Source organism: Sceloporus undulatus, chromosome 4, assembly GCF_019175285.1.
Source record: "Sceloporus undulatus isolate JIND9_A2432 ecotype Alabama chromosome 4, SceUnd_v1.1, whole genome shotgun sequence".
Taxonomy (NCBI): Eukaryota; Metazoa; Chordata; class Lepidosauria; order Squamata; family Phrynosomatidae; genus Sceloporus; species Sceloporus undulatus.
Genome location: NC_056525.1, coordinates 208,231,087 through 208,251,144, shown reverse-complemented (window position 1 = coordinate 208,251,144; position 20,058 = coordinate 208,231,087). Strand labels below are relative to the sequence as shown.

The following is a 20,058-nucleotide window of genomic DNA, read 5'->3' as shown; positions in this document are numbered from 1 at the left end:
AAAAACACAGTCTGCTAGCCTACTGGCTGCAGGGCATATAGAATGACAGAAGATCCTAAATAGGAAAAAGTTGCATAGATTGTTAATGCCTCAAAGAAGGAGACAAAATTAATTACAAGTCAAGCAGTAGGGCTGGCGGCCTCTGGGTCAATGGTGAGATGAATCCACTTTGGATTTTAGTCCAAAGTTTCAAAGGTCCTGGACCTCTTTTTGGGATAGATGTTTGGACATTGGATAAGTCTTTTAAAGACTGGACTAAAATCCAGAGCAAATTCAATGCATGGAAGCCAGTGGCTGCCGCTGAAATCAAGGTAAACCAAACATCTGAAATGACTGACAAGTATCATTTGAAATAATCACCAAATTGTTTTCAGGCAGACTGGCACAATTGCCTTCTAACAATAACAGCCAAAGTAATAGATATAGTGGCTGCCAGAGGATTTCTACTTCACCAACAACAAAAGATTGCAGTTCTGACAGTGAATGTTATCTGATCTCCCCATCAAGAGCAGCATTACTGTGAAATCATAAGAGCCTCTGAAACCAATTTCAGGTCACTGAGTTGCAAGGTAAAAATATGTTAGTAATATTTAGTAATTGTTTCTTTTACTGTACACACATATGCACATGTATTCCTTGTAATAATGAGAGATGTGTGTGCTGCTTGGGAATAATGTCATATGTCTTGAAACATGACAGCATGAACAATATTGCCCTTTTCCTTTGCTTACTGGCAGTTCTGCTGGATCCGCTATGGCAAGTAAATCACAGTTGGGCAGGGTGTGTGTGGGTCTGGTACTGGCAGACCTGGTACTTTTTCTTTTATTTACAACATCACAGTACATTTCCCAACTAATTGCATTTTATAATGTGAATAAAAGTAGAATTCAGCATTTGAAGGTTGAATATTACAGCAGAGGAAACAATAGAAGAAGCAAGATACAAGCAGTGATACACAGACACATACTTTTAAAAAGACTTAATACAAGAGAAGAAGAAGTCATTCCAATTGGGTGGGCGAGGAGAATTCTACTGATTTTGCATAATTGGTACATGAAAAATTACTTCTGGGGATCAGTGACAACACAGTTTTTCCTACATGTAACAAAAATCTGATGAAATAGTAAAACTTTTAAAACCCATTGAAATGAACTGCTGAATACTAGAGACACAGCTGGAACATCCTAGACATGACTGTCTAAAACATTTTTTTTTTTGTAATAACAGAATTTCTGTTTAGATTTGGAAGTCAGATGCCTTCACATCTCTTTTGATTATTCAGAGTTAAGCTACTGTGTACAAGAAGAGTCTCCTTTCATTTCTAAGTTAAGTATTATGGTTTTCCTGGCAGAGAGCCACAAACAATTTAGCAGACTTGCTTGGTGTGCATGTAATGGAGGAGGATATGCGAAAGAGTCCAGAAAACATTTATCAAGTGTTGGGTATATCTATACATAATTTAAATATGCGTGTTGCTGCACATGTATGTGAGAGATCCCATCTGCAGTTAGACCAGCTGTCAGCATTATCAGCAGAGTTTATTCAACCTTCTCAAATCAGTTTTCTGTTAGCATAGAGTAACTTTGCTTTGCCAAAAGGACAGTTTAGGGGTGGAAGTAAGGATCATTGCCAATCATTCCTTATAGTCCACTCAGAGTGAACCATTAGGAAATAGAGCTGCCTTCCAGAATGCTAAGGAGAGATAAGGTGACCACAGAAGACATTCAGTGATTACTTACTTGTCATTTGCATTATGGTTGGCAGCACCCTGGGTTTTTACCCCTGTGGACCAGGTCAGCTGGCAGTGTTACAAGTTTGTAGTAGTTGCTTTTATATTTCCATTTAGCAAGTAGTTGGTTGATTTTCTCAGTCATGGCTCATTTTCTGTTCCAGAGTTAAAGCCCTAGTCAGGACGCTCTATTAGACCCACATGGGGATGAGACTAAGAAATTCTGAGGTGCTTCAGAACTCTTTGAATCTGATTTTAGGAATCACTTTGTTGAGTAATTGGATCTTATCAACATGGCATATCCTGTTCTGTTATAGGTACACTACAGTGACAGACAAAATGGCAAAGAGTGCATTACCTGTTTGACACTGTCTCCTGTGCAGATGACTTTCCATGGTGTTGGAAACTCCACTGAAGACAGCCATGACCAGGTATAAATAGATCTAACTGGCTATTTACCTCTTTTTGGCTATTGCTTTCTACAGGCTGTGTCAAAGATACCATTTAGATAACTCAAAGTGGTATTTTAGGCATCTCTATTCTGGAATTATAATTATGTTATAATTAAAAATAGGTTTTTAAAAGTTATGTTGTTATGAGGCAAAATAGATCATTCACTTTCTTATTCCTTGTAATGCATAATGAAAAATCAAAACTAATTTGCTTTCATTAGCTGTAAAAATCTGAGCATTCTATCACTACTTCTGTACTAATCTCTGAAGATGTATTTGTGTTCTTGATACATAGTAGTAAGCATCTCAGACCTAAGACTTTAAATGATGAGCAAGTAGTTTGTGGCCAGTATAGCCACTTAAAAATGGCCTGGACTCTTGATATATTCCCTGGTAATCCATAGACTTCCAAAATAAAATAGGTCATGTGTTCAAATATTACTTTCCATCTACCTCCAGTCTGCATGCATGGTGAGATCAGGAGCATTCCTTGTGAATTTTCTCCAAAATCTCATAATAAATATATTTTCTGCCAACTTGTTTTTAGCTGTAATTGAAAACAACTGCTGATAGACATGTCATCCATTAATATATATAATAGTTTTGAACGCCATCGAAGCTTGTGACTAACTGCATGTGTTGTTTATTACCCTTTGTTAGCAGTGAATTCACTGTCAATTTCCTAAGATTTTCCAAGTTCTAATATTTTGGAAGTAGTTATAAACTATTAAGAAGGTAATTCAAAGTAGTGGATACTGCTTTTCTTACCACATAATTGCACAGAAGTATTTGTTCTGTCCCAAAAAAACTAGAAATTACTTATCCTTCTGTGTGATGTCAGACCAGTTATTTTTCTCTTTATATTTATACACACACACACACACACACACACTTACACACTGCAGCAAGTTAAGCATTCAAAACAAATTCCAACAAGTTATGGTAATTAAGTGCTTCAGAATAATCAGTCAGCAAGCAATGAGGAATGTATTATGACTGAAATCTAAATGATACCAATATAATTCAAGAAAGGGTAGGAGGGATTGAGAAAAAAATGATACACAGGGTGGGTAATTAATGTTATTCAACACCCAAAGCTTAAAATTATATAAAGAAGTATAAATAAGTACAACAAACATAAATGTAGAAGTATTAAGTCAATAGATGAAAAAGCAGAAAATTACTAGTCACTGAAATCCTGAAAAGCTGAAGGTGTAAAATAATCAAACATGGGTTTTGATAAAATAGTAGCTTCAGCTATTAATCATTCTGGCTGCTCCCACGCCATATTAAAAAGGATATTCTAGGATATAGAAAGGAATACAGATATGTAGACCTAGGAAGTCTCTACATTTATATCTCTCTTTCTAGCTTAATGTTGCGTAACAGCAATACAACAGTTTTCTAATGTGAAGTGGCTTGTTATAAAATCTAATTGTGATTCTTGATATTCATTTGCATGTTCTTCCATATTCATTCCTAATATTTTGTTTCTTTCACAGCCATTCACCCATAGGTCTTGATACATAAACTATGGTTAGTTATGTTTAAGATCTTTAAAAGATCTTATGGCTTTCTCATGACATTTTGCTGATCTTCCCATGTTCAGAAAGGTAGCCCCATCATATTGAATACAAAAACAATTACAGAAATTATTTAAAAGTTATTGTTAACTCACCAGAAGAATTTTCAAGTACTATACTTTTGGCTGTCAAATGTAAGCTGCTTATTTGACAAATTTCACCTTTCACCATGCAAAATCTGGCCTTTAGTCATACTGTTTCAGTTATGAGAGTAATCCAGTACGTTTTTTACATATGCCTAGCAGATTATGGTCTGCTATTTCTGACTGTCTGTCCTGTTCCTGGTACTGTTATATACAAACCATAATACACCAAGCCTATTCTTGTTCTTTATCTTCTGTTTCATATTAAGTTAATTTCTCTGTTGCTTCATGTATAGGAAATATATGACAGAGTATTTGCTTTTCACTGGCAACAGCTGGATCTTTCTCTGGCACAGAGCATAGAAAAGCCATCCATTTGTGTAGAATTTAATATCTCTTCTGCATAAACACATTATTAATTGTATCCCAAATGTATTTAGAATGTAAACCAAGGGATTTAGAGTTAGACTACAAGAGAGGTAGTGCTGCTACCAGTCTGTAAGTCTTTCCTGTCTCATCATGAGGACTAGGTAAACCCAGTGCATATGTAAAACATTCATAACTCTGTCCCTGTTCCCAGCAGTCAGTGATGTGATGTGATGTGAGGGTAGGAAAATACACAGCATAATGAATCATTTTGGATGTTCCTTAGATGGTAGGAAGAGGGGATAAGAGACATGGCAGGGGGTTGGACTGGATGGCCCTTGTGGTCTCTTCCAACTCTATGATTCTATGACACTGAATGGCACTAGGTCTCTCAAAACATCCAGTTCAGCCAAAAACACATACACAAAGACTTTAGGATTTTAAAAAATATTGCTTGTTTCCTAAGTTAGTGTAAGCCTGATTATTACTAAATTTCCATATATTTTGTTATTTAGTGTTCAAAATGAGCAAGGAATGCATAAACAGAAGAATAAATAACTAACCCTAATTGCAATGAAAAGCTTCTTTGTGTTCTTTGGCACACTTGGCCAGTTTAGTTCCCAGTTGCTAAACTTTTCTCAGAGGATTGCTTATTGCTATTTTTAGAAGTCCCAACCCTAGTGTCTGGTTTTACCACAAAGCCTTAACCTCCATCTTGCCTGCCCTTTTCATTATATTTCCCAATAGATGGGAGAATTCTTCCTGAAAGAAAATGTTTTAGCAACAAATAAAAGAACAGTCTTATTATTAGATCTTCTCATTGCTTGACAGCTACCTAATGTCCTAGTAACAACTATTTATTTATAAATACCTATAAAGGGTTTAGTCCTAACAGTTTCAAAGAGGCTAATAAAATAACATTCAATAAACAAACTGCAGAAAATTAAAATATTTGTGTTGTCCACTAAAAAGATGGAAGATTCTACTTTGCAGGAAGAGGCTCAAATAAAGTAGTGTGTTTTCAACATATGTAAAAGTTAAAAATTTCTAGGCCATGTTGAATTTTAGAGGCAAAGGTATTTTTCATCCTGAGTGGAACAATGCTAATAAATGCCCAACCTGAACAAGTTCTGGTCAGACCTCAGAAGCATGTGGCATTACTTGTAGGACCTCTGCGACCTTAAGGGCCTACTGGGTCTGTAAAGGAGAAGACAGTCATCTGAGCCTATGAACCAAAATTTAAATCGTTGTTAGGTCATTTTGCAAGGGTTGTATGTACAAAAACCTAGCCAAAGCATTCTTCACCAACTGCAGCTTCCAGTCTAACCGTGAGTAACACCAGACAGAGTGCATTACAATAGTTCAGCTCTAGACATACTAGTTTCTCAATCTTGTATACAATTTATCCCTGCCCAAGAATGTCTCCAACCGTCATATCAGTGTAACATTACAAAAAGCAGTCTGAACCACTGAAGTAACTGTTTTGGAGATCCTGCCCTTCTAAGGAAAATGGAAACTTAAACAAAGTCCAAAGGCAGCAACAGTGTATCTGTTCTGTCTAACCCACAATAATTTGTTATGTTTTTCCCCCTTCTAGTAGCTTACTATGATCTTCAGATACATCTGTGTGCTGAAAGGGATATTTTCTCTTTCCCATATGCTGGTTGATGTATTTAATTTACTTATCATCTATTACCCCCCTTCCTATACATTTATATTCTATTACTGGCAACCATCCTTCTCCAGTATGTCACCATGGCTGCACACAGGAGATGGACTAGGACATGCTGGTGGGCAGTTCTGGAAACTGTAGACCAAGAAAACAACTTTTTTCCAGCTCCGCAAATAGTTTAAGTAAACAATTCTGTCAAAACTAAAATACTTTTAGTGATATGCAATATTAATTTTACTTTCACTGGGCCTGGAATGTAGAGCTCACAGAAAATGTTCATGTGTGTACCAAATATCAATTCTGTAGGTAACTGATCTGATTTCTGTGTAACCAGTTTTTCTGATTGCTGCAGCAGAAAGGCGGGGTATAAGAATAAGGTTTATTTGAAGTTTATTTATTTATTCTCTTGCTCAGTGAAATTGCTCAATTTTAAAACTAATTATATAAATCTGTTCCACCCACAGAAACACATGTATCATTTCCTTGATCATTTTGCATTCCTAACAATAGTTTGTACATTTGCCATGTAAGAAATAATTGTTATCTTGCCAAGAGGCTATTTGTCATCTAATTTTTTTTCACTTGTCACTCAGCGAAATTACATGACCCCATATGATGAGTATAACCTGGACAAACAAGATTGCGTAGCTTGTGGATTATACAATCATTTTGCGTATACTAGATCCAGTTATATCATGGAGAAAAATTTGAAAGCCACTCTTTGTGTAATTTAAAAAAACATACATATTCAGGTTTTAAGATGATTGCAAGAACCTCTTCTCTTGATTCCACCAATCTTGTAGGCATGTCTGGTCAGGAGAACTTTTTGATGGCTGCTCCCAGATTCTGGAATTCCCTTCCATGTAATAATAGGTTTAGTCCCTATCTGTTGTTGTTTTTTCCCAGCACATAAAGACATTTCTATTCAGGCAGAGCCTTGATGTGTAAACTAGTGAGCTGTCTAGTACTCAGTTTTAATATGTTTGTGTGTTTTTGTGAAGATCTTGTTTTCAGTACATGCTTTACTAATGTTAACCACCTTAAAAAAATTTGGCAGAAAGGTAGGGAATAAATAGGAAAAAAAACATAAACCTCAGATTGTATAATACTAAAACATCCTACTGTCACTATACCTACCACATAATACTGCTGAAATGCAATTAAAGCAAGGCATGCATATTCCAAGAGAATTCAGAGCAAACTAATTCCATTTCTTGCCCTATCTTTTTCCCCTTCCTTCCTTCTTTCCTTCCTTCCTTCCACCAGTTTTTCCCTGTCATTTATTTCTGAATATTTCTTATATACAGTACTTTCTTTCTGTACAGGTGAAACTAGGCAAAGTGCTAATCCTGTGGTAATTTGGTTTTCTGTTATATATTCACTGATAACGTTCATTCAGTTAGCAACAAGATGTCACATTGCAAGCCTATTTGGCTTCTGATCTGAAAACCCTAAGAAAGAAATTTGGTTACTCAGGGAGCATGCTAATGAAGGCACCCTTCCAAAGATGATGATGTTGATATTGTAAGGGAAACTGATCATAACCCTGTGCAACACAGTGGATGTTCATAGTTTTTTGTGGGTTTTTCAGGCTATGAAGTCATGTTCTAGAAGAGTTTATTCCTGGTATTTCGCCAGCAGCTATGGCTGGCATCTTCAGAGAATGCTGGCATGGGAAAGAGTTGGGTATATATACTGTTGCTTGAGAGGAAGTGATTTGCATGTTAATCTGTGTATTGTTCTGTTGTTGAATGGCAAGGCCTCAGGGTATCTATTTAATTAATCATCCATTGTCTGCTCGGAAACCACCCCTCACCCTGGGTGGTTTTCATTTGCATCTGCTGGATCTTGATTTTGGTTAATGGGTGTTTGTTGTTTTGGAACACCATGTTCCCTAGAGAGCTCCCTATCAACTTTTTGAACAGAAGATTTCCCCATCTGCCACCTGACTGAGATTGGTATGTACTAGTTAGTGAAGTCATCGGTTGAACTAAGGCATTTTTGTTTCTCTCATGGTAAAAATTGTAGCATAGAGAACAGATTGTTCTTGGAGAAAATCTTTTAAAGCTTGCTCTTATGGAAGAGGTGTGACCATCTCTTAGGGTTGCATTTATAGAAAAAAGGTCTGATTATATCCTAGCTAATGATTTGCTTTAATTGGTACCTGAAAGTTAAGACAGAGTAACTAAAAAAACTAACTTAAACAATTAATTAATGTTAATTGTACATTTGTTTTAGATGTTATAAGCAGGTGTGCTGCATACATTTTTTTACTTCAATTTATTAAACTTATTTAAAGAAAAAACTAGTCTCATCCTTTTAAAGTTTCTCAGTGGTTATATACTTTTTCCATTCTGAATTTGTATTTCCTGCTTTAAGAATATCACTTATAAAATGCACATTAGAATGTTAATTTCATCATTATTATACATATGGAATGGTCAACACCATCTACCCTTCCTGTTATCATAACAATAATACAACCTCGGAGATCAAGTATACTGAAAAAATTGCAAAATTACTTGTTTGTACTACAATTTCCAGAATTCTCAGCTAATATGGTTTAATGACGATGGTGGCTGTAAAATTCTGTGAAGTTAGCCTTTAACAAAGTGACTTTGCCATCATTACCAAAGCAACTTTACCAACAAAGTAACTTTATATGATATTTTTCTGTTAACATGGAATTTCACGAAGACAGAAAGAAAATCCCTGAGTGTTTCAGAACAGAAAACTATCTTCTGTATCATTCTCTCCTTGTCATGGTGACATAAAGGAAGAACTGAGATTGCTAAGTGGAAACGTAGTTTCAGCACACAGTAGAGAAGTTGCTAAGAGATGGCTCATGCCAACATAATTCAGAGCATCATCATTTACCTTATGTTTAAAATTAAACTGGGGGTGGAGTGGAGTGGCCTCACCACAGGAGAAGCAGACAGGTGGCTTAGAGCCATCTTTTCCCTTCCAGTTCAGGCCCCTCGTGTTTTGTGTTCTCAGTTTTTCTGCAAAGTCCAGCTGCTTGCTCACTGCTAACACTGTTATCACCAAATACTGTAGTTTGCTGTTCATTATAGCCCTGTTCCATACCTTGTCTGTGCTGTTTTGGCTTGGTTGCCCAAGATGATAACAATACAGCAACAGTTAACAGAGTGCTTGATACCTTTTTCCCCAAACTAACAAAGAATTGCTTCCCAGGCCATATACCTCCTTCACCATAGGCAAATAAGTGAGGGGTGAAAGGAATTCCACCACCCTCTATGCTTGTCTGTGCTATTGTGTATATCTCTGTGTGTTTCCCTGTTATGGGTCGTCCGTGTGGCAATGCAGTCCATTTTTATGTACCTTTGAGAGCAAGGGGGCAGCTGTTAGAGCTCAAATTTTGACACAGCAAGTTTGACAAATAGGGAAGTTAAAAGAAGCCTTTATAAAAATAATGAAGACAAACCATAAGGATTTATTTAAATGTTTTAGAAGCATGAAAGCAGCCAGGGAAGGCATTCATGGTGCACATTAGAAAAGGGATAAAATGTGCAAATATCAACATCAGAATGCTTTTGAAGTGTGGAAAGCATTTAAAGATGGTAAACAAAAGTTTCAAGTGATTAAATTTTAAGGTGATTGACAAATTACAAAGTAACCATGCATTAGAGCCAAATAACTTAAGACCTGAGATTTTTTCAGAACTCCGATATGAAACTAATATACTGTATAATACTACTGAAATGGAGATCCAGCATGGTGTAGTGGCTTCACTTGGAGAGACCAGGGTTCAAATCCTCACTCAGCCATGGAAGCCCATTGGGTGCCCTTGGGCAAGTTACACTCAGAAACCTCAGAAGAAGGCAAAGGCAACTTCCTTATGAACAAATCTTGCCAACAAAACCCTGTGCTAAGATTGCCTTAGGGTCACTGTAAGCTGGCAATAACTTGAAGGAACACAACAACAACCTCCACCACTAAAATGAAAATAAAGAATTAGAAATGTGGTCAAAAAAACCTGGATGTGATTGGAGGTGAGGAAAGTTATCCAAAATTACAGGCCCATAGTCAGTTTCCTTATGTCTATTAGATAACTACATAAGGAAGTCTGTAAGTGCAGTGAATACTGAAAAAAAGAGGAGTTCATTGCTAGCTCAGTCCAAATATCAACTCAGCATGCAATATTGTAAAAAAAAAAGATAAACACATGCTAAAATTTATTAAGTACAGGATAGAAAATAAAATGGTCAATATTATGATGTCTTTCGCTCATGTTATCAATGGCATTATCTTTCTACAGTGGTGAGATTGCATGGTCCTGTAAAGCAAGAGGTGATGGTAGGATCTCTTATGTCAGGCAGGCTTTTGCTGAGGAGCCAGCCCAAATAGGCCAAACAGCTTATTGGATGGAACCAGTAGCAGGGGATGGCATTAGCAGAGGATCTCTCTGAGACAATGGCAGTGACATGATAGCTAACACTTTTTAGTACTGTGCAGAAAGAGGTACAGCAACCTCCTTTTGAATATCTTTTACCATAAAAACCCTATGATGAAACAATCCAAAATGAAACAAGAGATAGTGCCAGAAAATGAAACTCCCAAGTCAGGTGACACTGGGCAAGCTACTGTACAGCAGAGGACAACTACTAGTAGTGCTGTGGCTAATGATGCAACTGGACCTTTGACACACTCAGAAGTGAAAAGAAAGTCCAAAACTACACAGCACATACTATACAGACATGAAATGTAAGAAGCATGACTCAGGAGATGCTAGACAAGAAATTGAATGTATAAACATTGAAATACTTGAATTGAGTAAGGTAAAATGGACAGGAATGAGACATTTTGACTGAAATAATTGGTGTTTTATTCAGGGAATGAAAATCTATGAAGAAATGGGGTGACATTGATAGTGAGAAGCGATGTAGCAAAAGCAGTCAAAAGATATAATGAAAAGTCTGACAAATGAAATCAGTAAAACTTCAGGAAAAAGCATCATTATAACCATACTCAGAGTTTATGCTCCAACTTCAGAGGCAGAAAAATAAGAAATTGAAAAATTCTAAGCTGGAGTCCAAGAAAAAAATTTATTGCACAGCAAAACAGGATTTCTTGTTAATCCTAGGTGATTGGAATGCAAAAGTAGGAAGCAGAGCAAAATTAAAGACTGTAGGAAAATTTAGCCTAGTATCAAGGAATGAAGCCAGAGAACACTTGATTGAATTTTCCAAGTCCATCAATTTGTTTATTGCAAACACATTTTCCAGTCACCAAAGAGGCCACTGTCCACATGGACATTACCCGATGGCCAATATAGAAATCAAATAGGCTGCATAATTGGAAGCATAAAATGAAGAAGCTTCATTCTCTCTATAATAACAAGACCAAAAACAGATTGTGACACATAATGAACTACTAATATCAAAAATTAAGAGTGAAGCTAAAGAAGAACACTAAACTAACCATTGTGCCAAAACATGATGTGAAGACCAACCCCATAGAATTTAAAGAGAATGTAAAAAATAAGATGTGGACTATTAAGCCTAATTGACTGGGAATCAGAAGAACTCTAGATTGAAGTCAGGAACAATGTCCAGGAAAAATTTGAAAATATATTATCTGCAGCCAAAAAGAAAGAGAAGCCTCAGTAGATGACAGATGAAATTCTTCAAGCACCCAAGGGCTCATGATTAGCAAAAGAAAAAGTTGACAGAAATAGAGTCAGAACTTTGAATGCAACTTGTGTGCAGGGGCAAGGAGACTTACAGTCAACCCTTGGGATCTGCTGTGGTATCCAGGACCTCCCATGGATACCAAAATCCATGGATGTTCAAGTCCCAATATGTAGAACTAGTGTATAATGATGTAAAATGATGTCCCTTATATAAAATAGCAAGGTTTGCTTTTTGGATTTTTTCCCCCAAGGGGGGTATTTTCAAGCCATGGGCGATTGAATCCTTGGATGCAGAATCTGTGGATATAGAGGGCTGGCTGTGCCGTAATAATGAATAATGCAGATAAATAGAAGATGAGAACAAAAAAGAAAGAATAAAGAACAAGAGACTTTTTCTACACGATCCAAGAAATCAAAGGTAAATTTAAAGCAAGAGTAGAGGTGCTCTGTGACCAGCAGGGAAACACATTACATGACCAAGCAGAAAGAAAGATACAATAGAAACAGTACACGGAAGCACTATATAAAAGAGATGGAAGGATGACAGATTCATTCGAGGAAGAACCCCTATGAAGATGAACTATCAGTTTTAAAAAGTGAAGTGGAAGCTGCACTCGGAGAACTTGGGAGAAAGAAATCATCAGGAACAAATCATATACCAATAGATCTATGTCACACTGCATAAACAGAATCTACTCATGTTCTAACTAAAATCTGTCAACAAATATTAAAAACAAATTAATGACCCACGGATTAGAAATGCTCTATAAACTTTCCAGTCCCCAAGGAAGGGAACACCAGGGATTGCAGTAACCCAGGATCATCGCATTAATCTTCCAGGCTAGCAACATGATGGTCAAAATTCGACAACAAAGACTCTTACCATATATGGTGTGAGAAATGCCAGATGTCCAAGCTGGATTTAGGAAGGGAAGAGGTACTAAGGATCATATTGAAAACACATTTTGGATAATGGAGCACACCAAAGAATTTCAGAAGAAAATCAGCCAGTTCTTTATAGAGTATAGCAAATCTTTGATTGTGTCGATTAAAAACTACAGATCACTCTTAAAGTAATGAGTTTGCCACAAAATTTGATTGTCCTGATGTACTCTGTACAAGAGACTACTGTCTGGAAATAATATTGAAAAATGTAATGGTTTTAAATGGGCATGGGGATCAGGCAAAGTTGCATTTTATCATTCTATCTGTTTAACTTGTATGCTGCACAAATATGTAAAGCAGAGTGAGACTCAGACGTAGGAGACATGAAAATTGGAGTAACATCAGCAAGATATGCAGATGACACCATTCTACTAGCAGAAAATAGAAAAGACTTGGAACTATTATTTAAGAAACTAAGGCCTGTTACAGACAGGCCAAAATAAAGCTGCTTCGAGTCACTTTGGAGGTATGGTATTTCAATGATGCATGTGTCCTAAGAGTCCAAAACCCACACCAAAGCCATGCTCCAGTCCTAAGGACTGGAGTGCAGCTTTGGTGTGGCTTTTAGGACTCATGCATCATTGAAATACCATACCTCCACTGTGACTCGAAGCAGCTTTATTTTGGCTGTCTGTAACAGGCCTAAGAAAGAAAGTGGCAAAGGCAGGATTAAAGTTGAACATTAAGGCCCGTTACAGACGGCCAAAATTAGGGCTTGAGGGACCAGAGCTTCTGTTACACTCTGTGCTCTCCCAATACCATTTTGTGCACGCACGCATTCAGATGGCACATGTGCCAATGACGTGCCTTGTGTGCCACATCCAAATGGCACGGTGCACAGGAGATCACTGCGCCAGTCCAGGGCACTAATGGTGCCTTGGCAGTGGCATGGAAAGGAGCTGGATTCTGGCTGCCCCTTTCTTATAATCTGTACAGCCCCTTTGAAAACAAAAATAATGACTAGGGATGATTTACATAATTTTAAAGAAGACAATGAAGACATTAAAATAGTTCAAGTTTTTCCATACCTTGGCACAGCCATTAATCAGAATGGAGACTGCAGACATGAAATCAGAAGAGTCTAGCACTTGGAAAGGTAGATACAGGGATGTAGCCAAGGGGGGGATCTGGGGGTCCGGAACCCCCCCCCTTCCATTAGAAAAATGAATGGTGTGTGCTGCTGCGCCGCCGCACTCAAGCCCCATTATAATGGTGGCACTTAGTCTGGAACCCCCCCCTTTCCTAAAATCCTAGCTACGTCCCTGGTAGATATGATAAAACTAGGGGAAAAAATCAAATCATTTGAAATATGGTGCTAGAGAAGAATTCTATGGATACTGTTGACTGCTAGAAAGGCAAATAAATGAGTCTTAGAGCAAATCATGCATCAGTACATCTGAGGCTGGTGTTCTCTGAACATATCATTAAAAGACATGACTCACTAGACAAGACAATTATGTTTTGTAAGCTAGAAGCACTATGAAAAAAGAAAGACTGCATTCCAGGTTTATAGATCAAAAAAGCTATGGCCCTGAGTCTGTAAGACCTGAGCAGAATTGTTGATAACAGGGTGACTTGATGGTATCTCATTCATAGGGTTGCCAAAAGTCAAAGTCAACTTGAAAGCAGTTAACAGTACCAACAATGATATGATATAAGGTCCATTTGGAATAATATATAGATTCCATTAGGGTAACCAAAATTTTTATCACCTGTGTATTTGCAGACCACACTCAATCGATACCGAGCAGTTGATAGTTCAATCAAGATTTTCCACCTGCTATTTTTTGGTGTCCCACTGGCTCATATATTGTAAAAGGGCCAATAAAAGGATTTTAAAATGCCTTCTAAACATTTTGAATACCTAAAGTCTACCAGGATGCTTCCTTGTACAATATACAATGGTAAGAACATCTGAAATTCTAAAATGAAGTATACAATTCATTATTGTTTCTGTTTGTTCATAAAAGAATGAAATAGAGAACAAACCATTGTCCAGTTACTTAGTTGTTCAGAAATGTATGAATTGCTCCTTAGGCTACTTTTTTTCCTTTCACGTGGATTACATGGAAAGATATTTTAATACTTTATCTTACTTTATTTATTTCTTTTACTGAGAATTATGTTGTTTCCCTTAGGAAGAGAAATATTTTGCTCCCAAACCTTTAGTTTACCCCCCCCCCCCGGTTTTATTTATGGCAATGGGTTGGATCACACATGCAAACCAGCTGGTTTTTCCCCCATATGATATGCCTTGTATGAAAACCATCTGTAGCCATTTTTGTAATCATGGCAACTACAATAGAAGGGGCAATGTGATTGTCAAAATGACAATATGGTGTCTCTGTATGGCTGTGTACAGTTTGAGTTGGATTTTTGTGTACAATCTCACACATTATGAGTGTAGGGATAATAGCCAATTTGCATTTGCAAATTAGATTAATGATATGTGTTTATTGGCTTTTCTCATTAATCCTTTCTTCTTTGTTGGGAGCAGTATACCTTCAGAAATGTGTAGTTTAAAATGCTACATTTAAAGAAAAGTTTCGTAGATCACTGCAAAAGTACCCATCACTTCTTAGGCAGAATTACAGTGTGGCTGAATAGAAGGTAGTTGTCTAAGATGACAACAGAATCTCATGCCATAATAAATTTGTTGGACTCTGACCCCAGACTTTGTTGCTTTTATTGCAACAGCCAAACACAACTACCCCTTTGGAAATAGTTAAGAGTTTTCCTGATATCTTCCTTAAATGCCTCTAGTGAGGTTGACACAAAGATGAGTTATAAAGCCTTGAAATCAACTCTAACATTGAATGCCTGAACAGCTGACAGCAAAAGATTTTATATCACAGATATTGTTAAGCAGACTATATTGGATCAACTCTTGCATATTGCTTTTGTGATCCTAAATTAGTCTGTATCAGAAATGATTCACTGTTTGGGCTTTGGATCAAACATTCACATGAATTAAGAATTCATCCCTGAAGACTCTCAGAGCACTTCTGTTTGAATAATACTTGTGAAGATATGATTCTTGCATACATCAATTCATGGAACCTCTGTTTAGCCTATGTTGTCCTTCTCTTGAGGGTAGCTTTGGCAACTTTACACCTTCTGAAGTGTAATGTCAAGTCAAATTTGCTCAGGCTAGAAATAATGCTTCCTGGACTTTTGGCTTGTTGCTAAAGCTTGCAACAAATAGAAGACATCTCTTAATTCTTTGTGATCCTGAGAGGAAAATTTAATCCTTTTATGTATCCATTTAATATTCTTATCCTTGGAATATTAAAAAAAGCCTTATTCTTGGGCTTTTGCTCACATATAAACAGTACAGTACTTGTAAAATTAGTTATCTTGGGTAGAGCAAAAAATATGGAAAGTTCATCTACAGCAGGGATGGGAATTGTGTGGCCTGTGTACAGCATATATATATATAGGAGTCTCCAGTGCAGTCCATGGGATCCCCACTGACACCCCCAAATCCCCAGCATCTCCAAAAGAAAATTGGCCCCATCATATGTTTTTACCTGAAAAGAACTCTTGGGGGGGATTTTAAAACAATAAAATATGGAATTTGGCCAAACCATAAAAAAATAACCCCCAATAGCCTTAAAAGTGACCAGGAGTGGCACAACATCACAAAATGGTAACCATGATGGCATGGATATAGCTCCCCAAAGCTCTGCAGGATGCAAAAATCAATCTTCAGATAAGGGACTGTATTCTGTGAAATATGAGCATCCTATTACAGTTACTGATTATTGTCATATATAGTTATAGTTATGTTTGTAACCTGCCTCTTTCATATTTTGTTTCATAGGACAGGCAGAAGACAAGCAAGTCCCAGTCCAACCTCTAACTACTACAAAAAACCCAGCTCATACATTTGTTGAATTATCTGATGTTCTTTTGATTCCTAGACAGGAGTGCAACACATTGTGATGAGAATGGGATAGTGGGAGGCTGTTGTGCTATTTGGTTTTTTGGACTAATGTCTTGGGAATAAAAGTGCTATATAAGGTATGCATTAATACGGATAATGAAGATTGTCCCAGTTTTAAAAATTACTTTAGAGTAGGGGTAGGCAATTCTGTTGTGGGACAGGGGTCCACTTTACACAAAGACTGCACTTGGGAATCTTCACTGTAGCACCATGCCAAAACTGGAGGTGATGTTTGGCACTATTTTGCAGTGAATTTCACCCTTTTGGCATCCTTTAGGGTGAAAAACAGTCTGGAAAAAATGCAAGTAATTTTGGGATCTTGTTGACATGTTCAGGTGGGTACCGAGGCTATGAAAAGAAGATTGGTGGCTGCATGTAGTCTGTAGGCCACTCTTTCCCCGCTTTGGTTTAGAGTATTTCAGTACTAAAACATTTACACTGAATTTTGATATAAGTCTGCTTGCATAAGTTCTTACTAGGCACCTAGCCTAGGATAAATCAAAATCAGCCCTGGCTGCCTTTTATTTTTCTCATCTATTGCAAAACCAAACATTTCCCTTTTTTAAAGAACAAGAAGAAGAAACCTACCACACCCACCTTCCTTGAAATTTTCTGCTAGAGCATGTTCTTTTATTCAGGGAAGTATAAAGTAAGCACAAATATAAATTCCTCACCAAAATTACACATGTTCCACTATTTTCAGTCATAAGAGGGCAACAAGATTACACATCTTTAGGTTCTCCAGTGGTGAATTAACTAAACAAAAAAGACAACTTTACTTGTTTGGGAAAGCTTTATTAGACAAGGAATCTTTGAAGACCCCTCACACAAAAGATTCTCCTATGTTTAGACTTTATAATGTAAACAACTAATTTAATGCATCACTAATGATCTATAATAGATGCCATCTTACTACATGACCACAAGTAAGAAACTGATGTAATCTGAGAGATATTTCAAAGTAATTAATTTGGGAATAGGAAAAGAACTTCTATTGTGTAAACTTTCCTCCCTTCCCCCATCTCTCTTTTCAAAAAGAACACAATTAGAAGCTGTAACAGTAGAACATTTGCTAAAAAGTTCCAAGCCATCATACCAATTGATTACTAAAGTGTAAATTGCAGTAGGTTTTGTTTGTCTGTTTGTGGTGCAATTGTTGAGGTTTTTTTTTAATCCACTCCTGATTTGAATTTTTATTCTGAAATAATGACTACATGTTTTGTTAACATTTCTTTCAAACTAACATGCATTCTTTTCCCCCATTATTTTTAATAGTAAAACATCCACTGTAATAACATCTCTGTGATTGTTACAAAAATGTTTGTTGGCCTCTTTCTGTATTTATTAAAATAGTTTGTTTTGCTTAAAACCACTCATAACATTTGAAAAGTCATGTTTCCTTTCTTTTTTTGGCACTTTTCCCTGTCCTTAAATTTATATGTTATTTTCTATGTTCTTTTATATATTAAATTAACTTTCCTTTTCTGCTTTGTTTCTAATACTCTTTTAAGATCTACTATCTTTCTGTCCATATTCAGAAACAGAGACTTGTCCAATTCCAACATTATCCCCACTATTTTTTTTTAAAAAAAATCCAAGATAAGAAATCTTTTCAAGTAACTCTCTGGCTCATATAGGCTACAATTCCTAGCTCTGGCTGAGTAGAAGTCTTGCTTGGCTCTCATCCCACATAGCCAACTCCCCTTTCCGACCCCATAACATGTTTTCAGGCTGCTCATATTCCACTCACTATACTGGCTATAATCCTTCTACTTGTGCTTATGCACTGACGTCAACCGAGAAATCTTTACTCTTCACATACACAACGCAAGACCTCCCGTCTACAAGTATTGAAGATAATCAGGCCAGAAAAAAATCAAGATTTTCCTGCATACCTTAGAAGCAAACTCTTCCACCTCCTGTAGGAAGCCCTTACTGTTTACTCCCCCTGACTTTGATGCCAACCCATGTCTTCAAGCAGCAGAGATAGTTAGAAGGAGAAATGACTGTGCAGTTGCATAGAATTAAGATTCTCCACAATCATAAACATTAGGGGATTTTTTAAAAAAAGTTGACATGCAGTTGCTTTGGCCACTGAGTGCATCTGAATAGAACCTAATTTCCAAATTTATCTCCATCTTACTGAATACTTCAAGTTTTATAAGTGCTATAAAGGTTTTCTGAATCAATCGTATGTATTACAGAGATTTAGGATGCTGTTAGTGATTAATCTTTTGGAGGAGAAAATCAATTACAATTACTTGCTAAGCAAAATAGCCAAGTATGTTCTCTTTATGGCAACTACGATTCAATATAAGCTGTGGAAGGAAGTAATTACTCTAAATTGATTTAATAAATATAGTAATTGTGTGCAACCTATCTGTGTTGTTTTTAATTAGTAGAATTAAGTTGAAGAGAAATAGGTTTTTTTAAAGAAATGCACAGTGACAAATTTGGTCATGTTTCTCTTTTTACTGATTTTTATCTTGAATGTGATATTGATCTTGTCATTTATGAAAGTTTTTTTTTTAGAATTTTGTGAGTTAAGCTAATGTAATTTTTTCATTAGTTTTTACACAGCATTACATCTCCAGTAGTATAGATTGACAAATTCACAGAGGCATTTGTAAGAATTTAATAGCTTTAGAAACTGGAAGCTATTGTGCAAACACAATGGCCTGTTACAGACTGCCAAAATAAAGCTGCTTTGGGTCTCTTTGGAGGTATGCTATTTAAATGATGCATGGGTCCTAAGAGTCTGGAGGTCGCGCCAAAGCCACACTCCATTCCTAAGCACTGGAGTGCAGCTTTGGTGCAGCTTCCGGATTCTTCAGATGCATGCATCATTTAAACAGCATGCCTCCAAAGAGACCCGAAGCAGTTTTATTTTGGCAGTCTATAACAGGCCAATGTTGAATCAAGACGTTTTCCTCTGAACATGATCTTCTCTGCTCTTTCTTTCATAATGTGCATCAGTCAAACCAGGAAGTCTCTAATTAACCATAATTTCCAGTTGTACCCAAATAAAAAAACTGTGGTTACTAGCATCAGAACAAGCCAGGATATTATTGTTTGAAGTTCATTTAATAACCTGCTTGTTCAAAAGGTAGCAATTACTGACAAAATACACCGGCTTTGGGTTGGCAGGGAGCATGGCATATGCACAATGCAGATCCTGACACCACACCAAAGCCAACATTATTCTGTTCTGCAGCCCACACAGGGGCAGCTTTTCGGCGCTCTGGCAGTGCAGCATTTAGACGCCAAATGGCACAGGAGCACCGAAAAGGTGCTGCTGCAGCAGAAAAACCACTCTTTTTCCAGTGCAAAAAAAGAGTGGCATTTTGCTGCCTCTTTTTGTGCTGGAAAAAAGCCAGAGTGGGGCTGTGGGTTTGTGGTGATTCATCCTTTTTTCACTGCAGTTTTGGAAGATAACAAAAATTAAACAGGTTAATAGGTTCATGTGGACACATTGTACTGAATATTTACCTCAACTTTGGTAAATCCTTGGATTTGTGGAATTGAATTTTAGTAACTCGAGCTGTTTTGATAGATTATTATTATTAACCTTTATTTATGAAGCGCTGTAAATTTACACAGCGCTGTACATGCAATCTTTTTAGTTACAC

General features: G+C 36.8%; 1 protein-coding gene across 18 annotated transcripts in view; it reads left to right on the top strand.

Annotated features, from left to right (window-relative positions):
- Positions 1-20,058, top strand: part of STAU2 (staufen double-stranded RNA binding protein 2) — a 256,673-nt gene that overhangs the window by 150,000 nt on the left and 86,615 nt on the right. For 5 of the 18 annotated variants that reach the window (XM_042462309.1, XM_042462318.1, XM_042462313.1 and 2 more), the window contains 2 exons: positions 1,228-1,326; positions 2,047-2,160. The exons of 1 other annotated variant lie outside the window; for it this stretch is intronic. In XM_042462309.1, coding sequence (XP_042318243.1) covers positions 1,228-1,326; positions 2,047-2,160 — 213 coding nt within the window. Of the gene's footprint in view, positions 1-374; positions 570-1,227; positions 1,330-2,046; positions 2,161-3,683; positions 3,718-14,209; positions 14,388-16,306; positions 19,049-20,058 lie in introns of those variants that run through there. 12 more of the 18 variants (XM_042462311.1, XM_042462321.1, XM_042462310.1 and 9 more) reach the window with 10 other exon arrangements.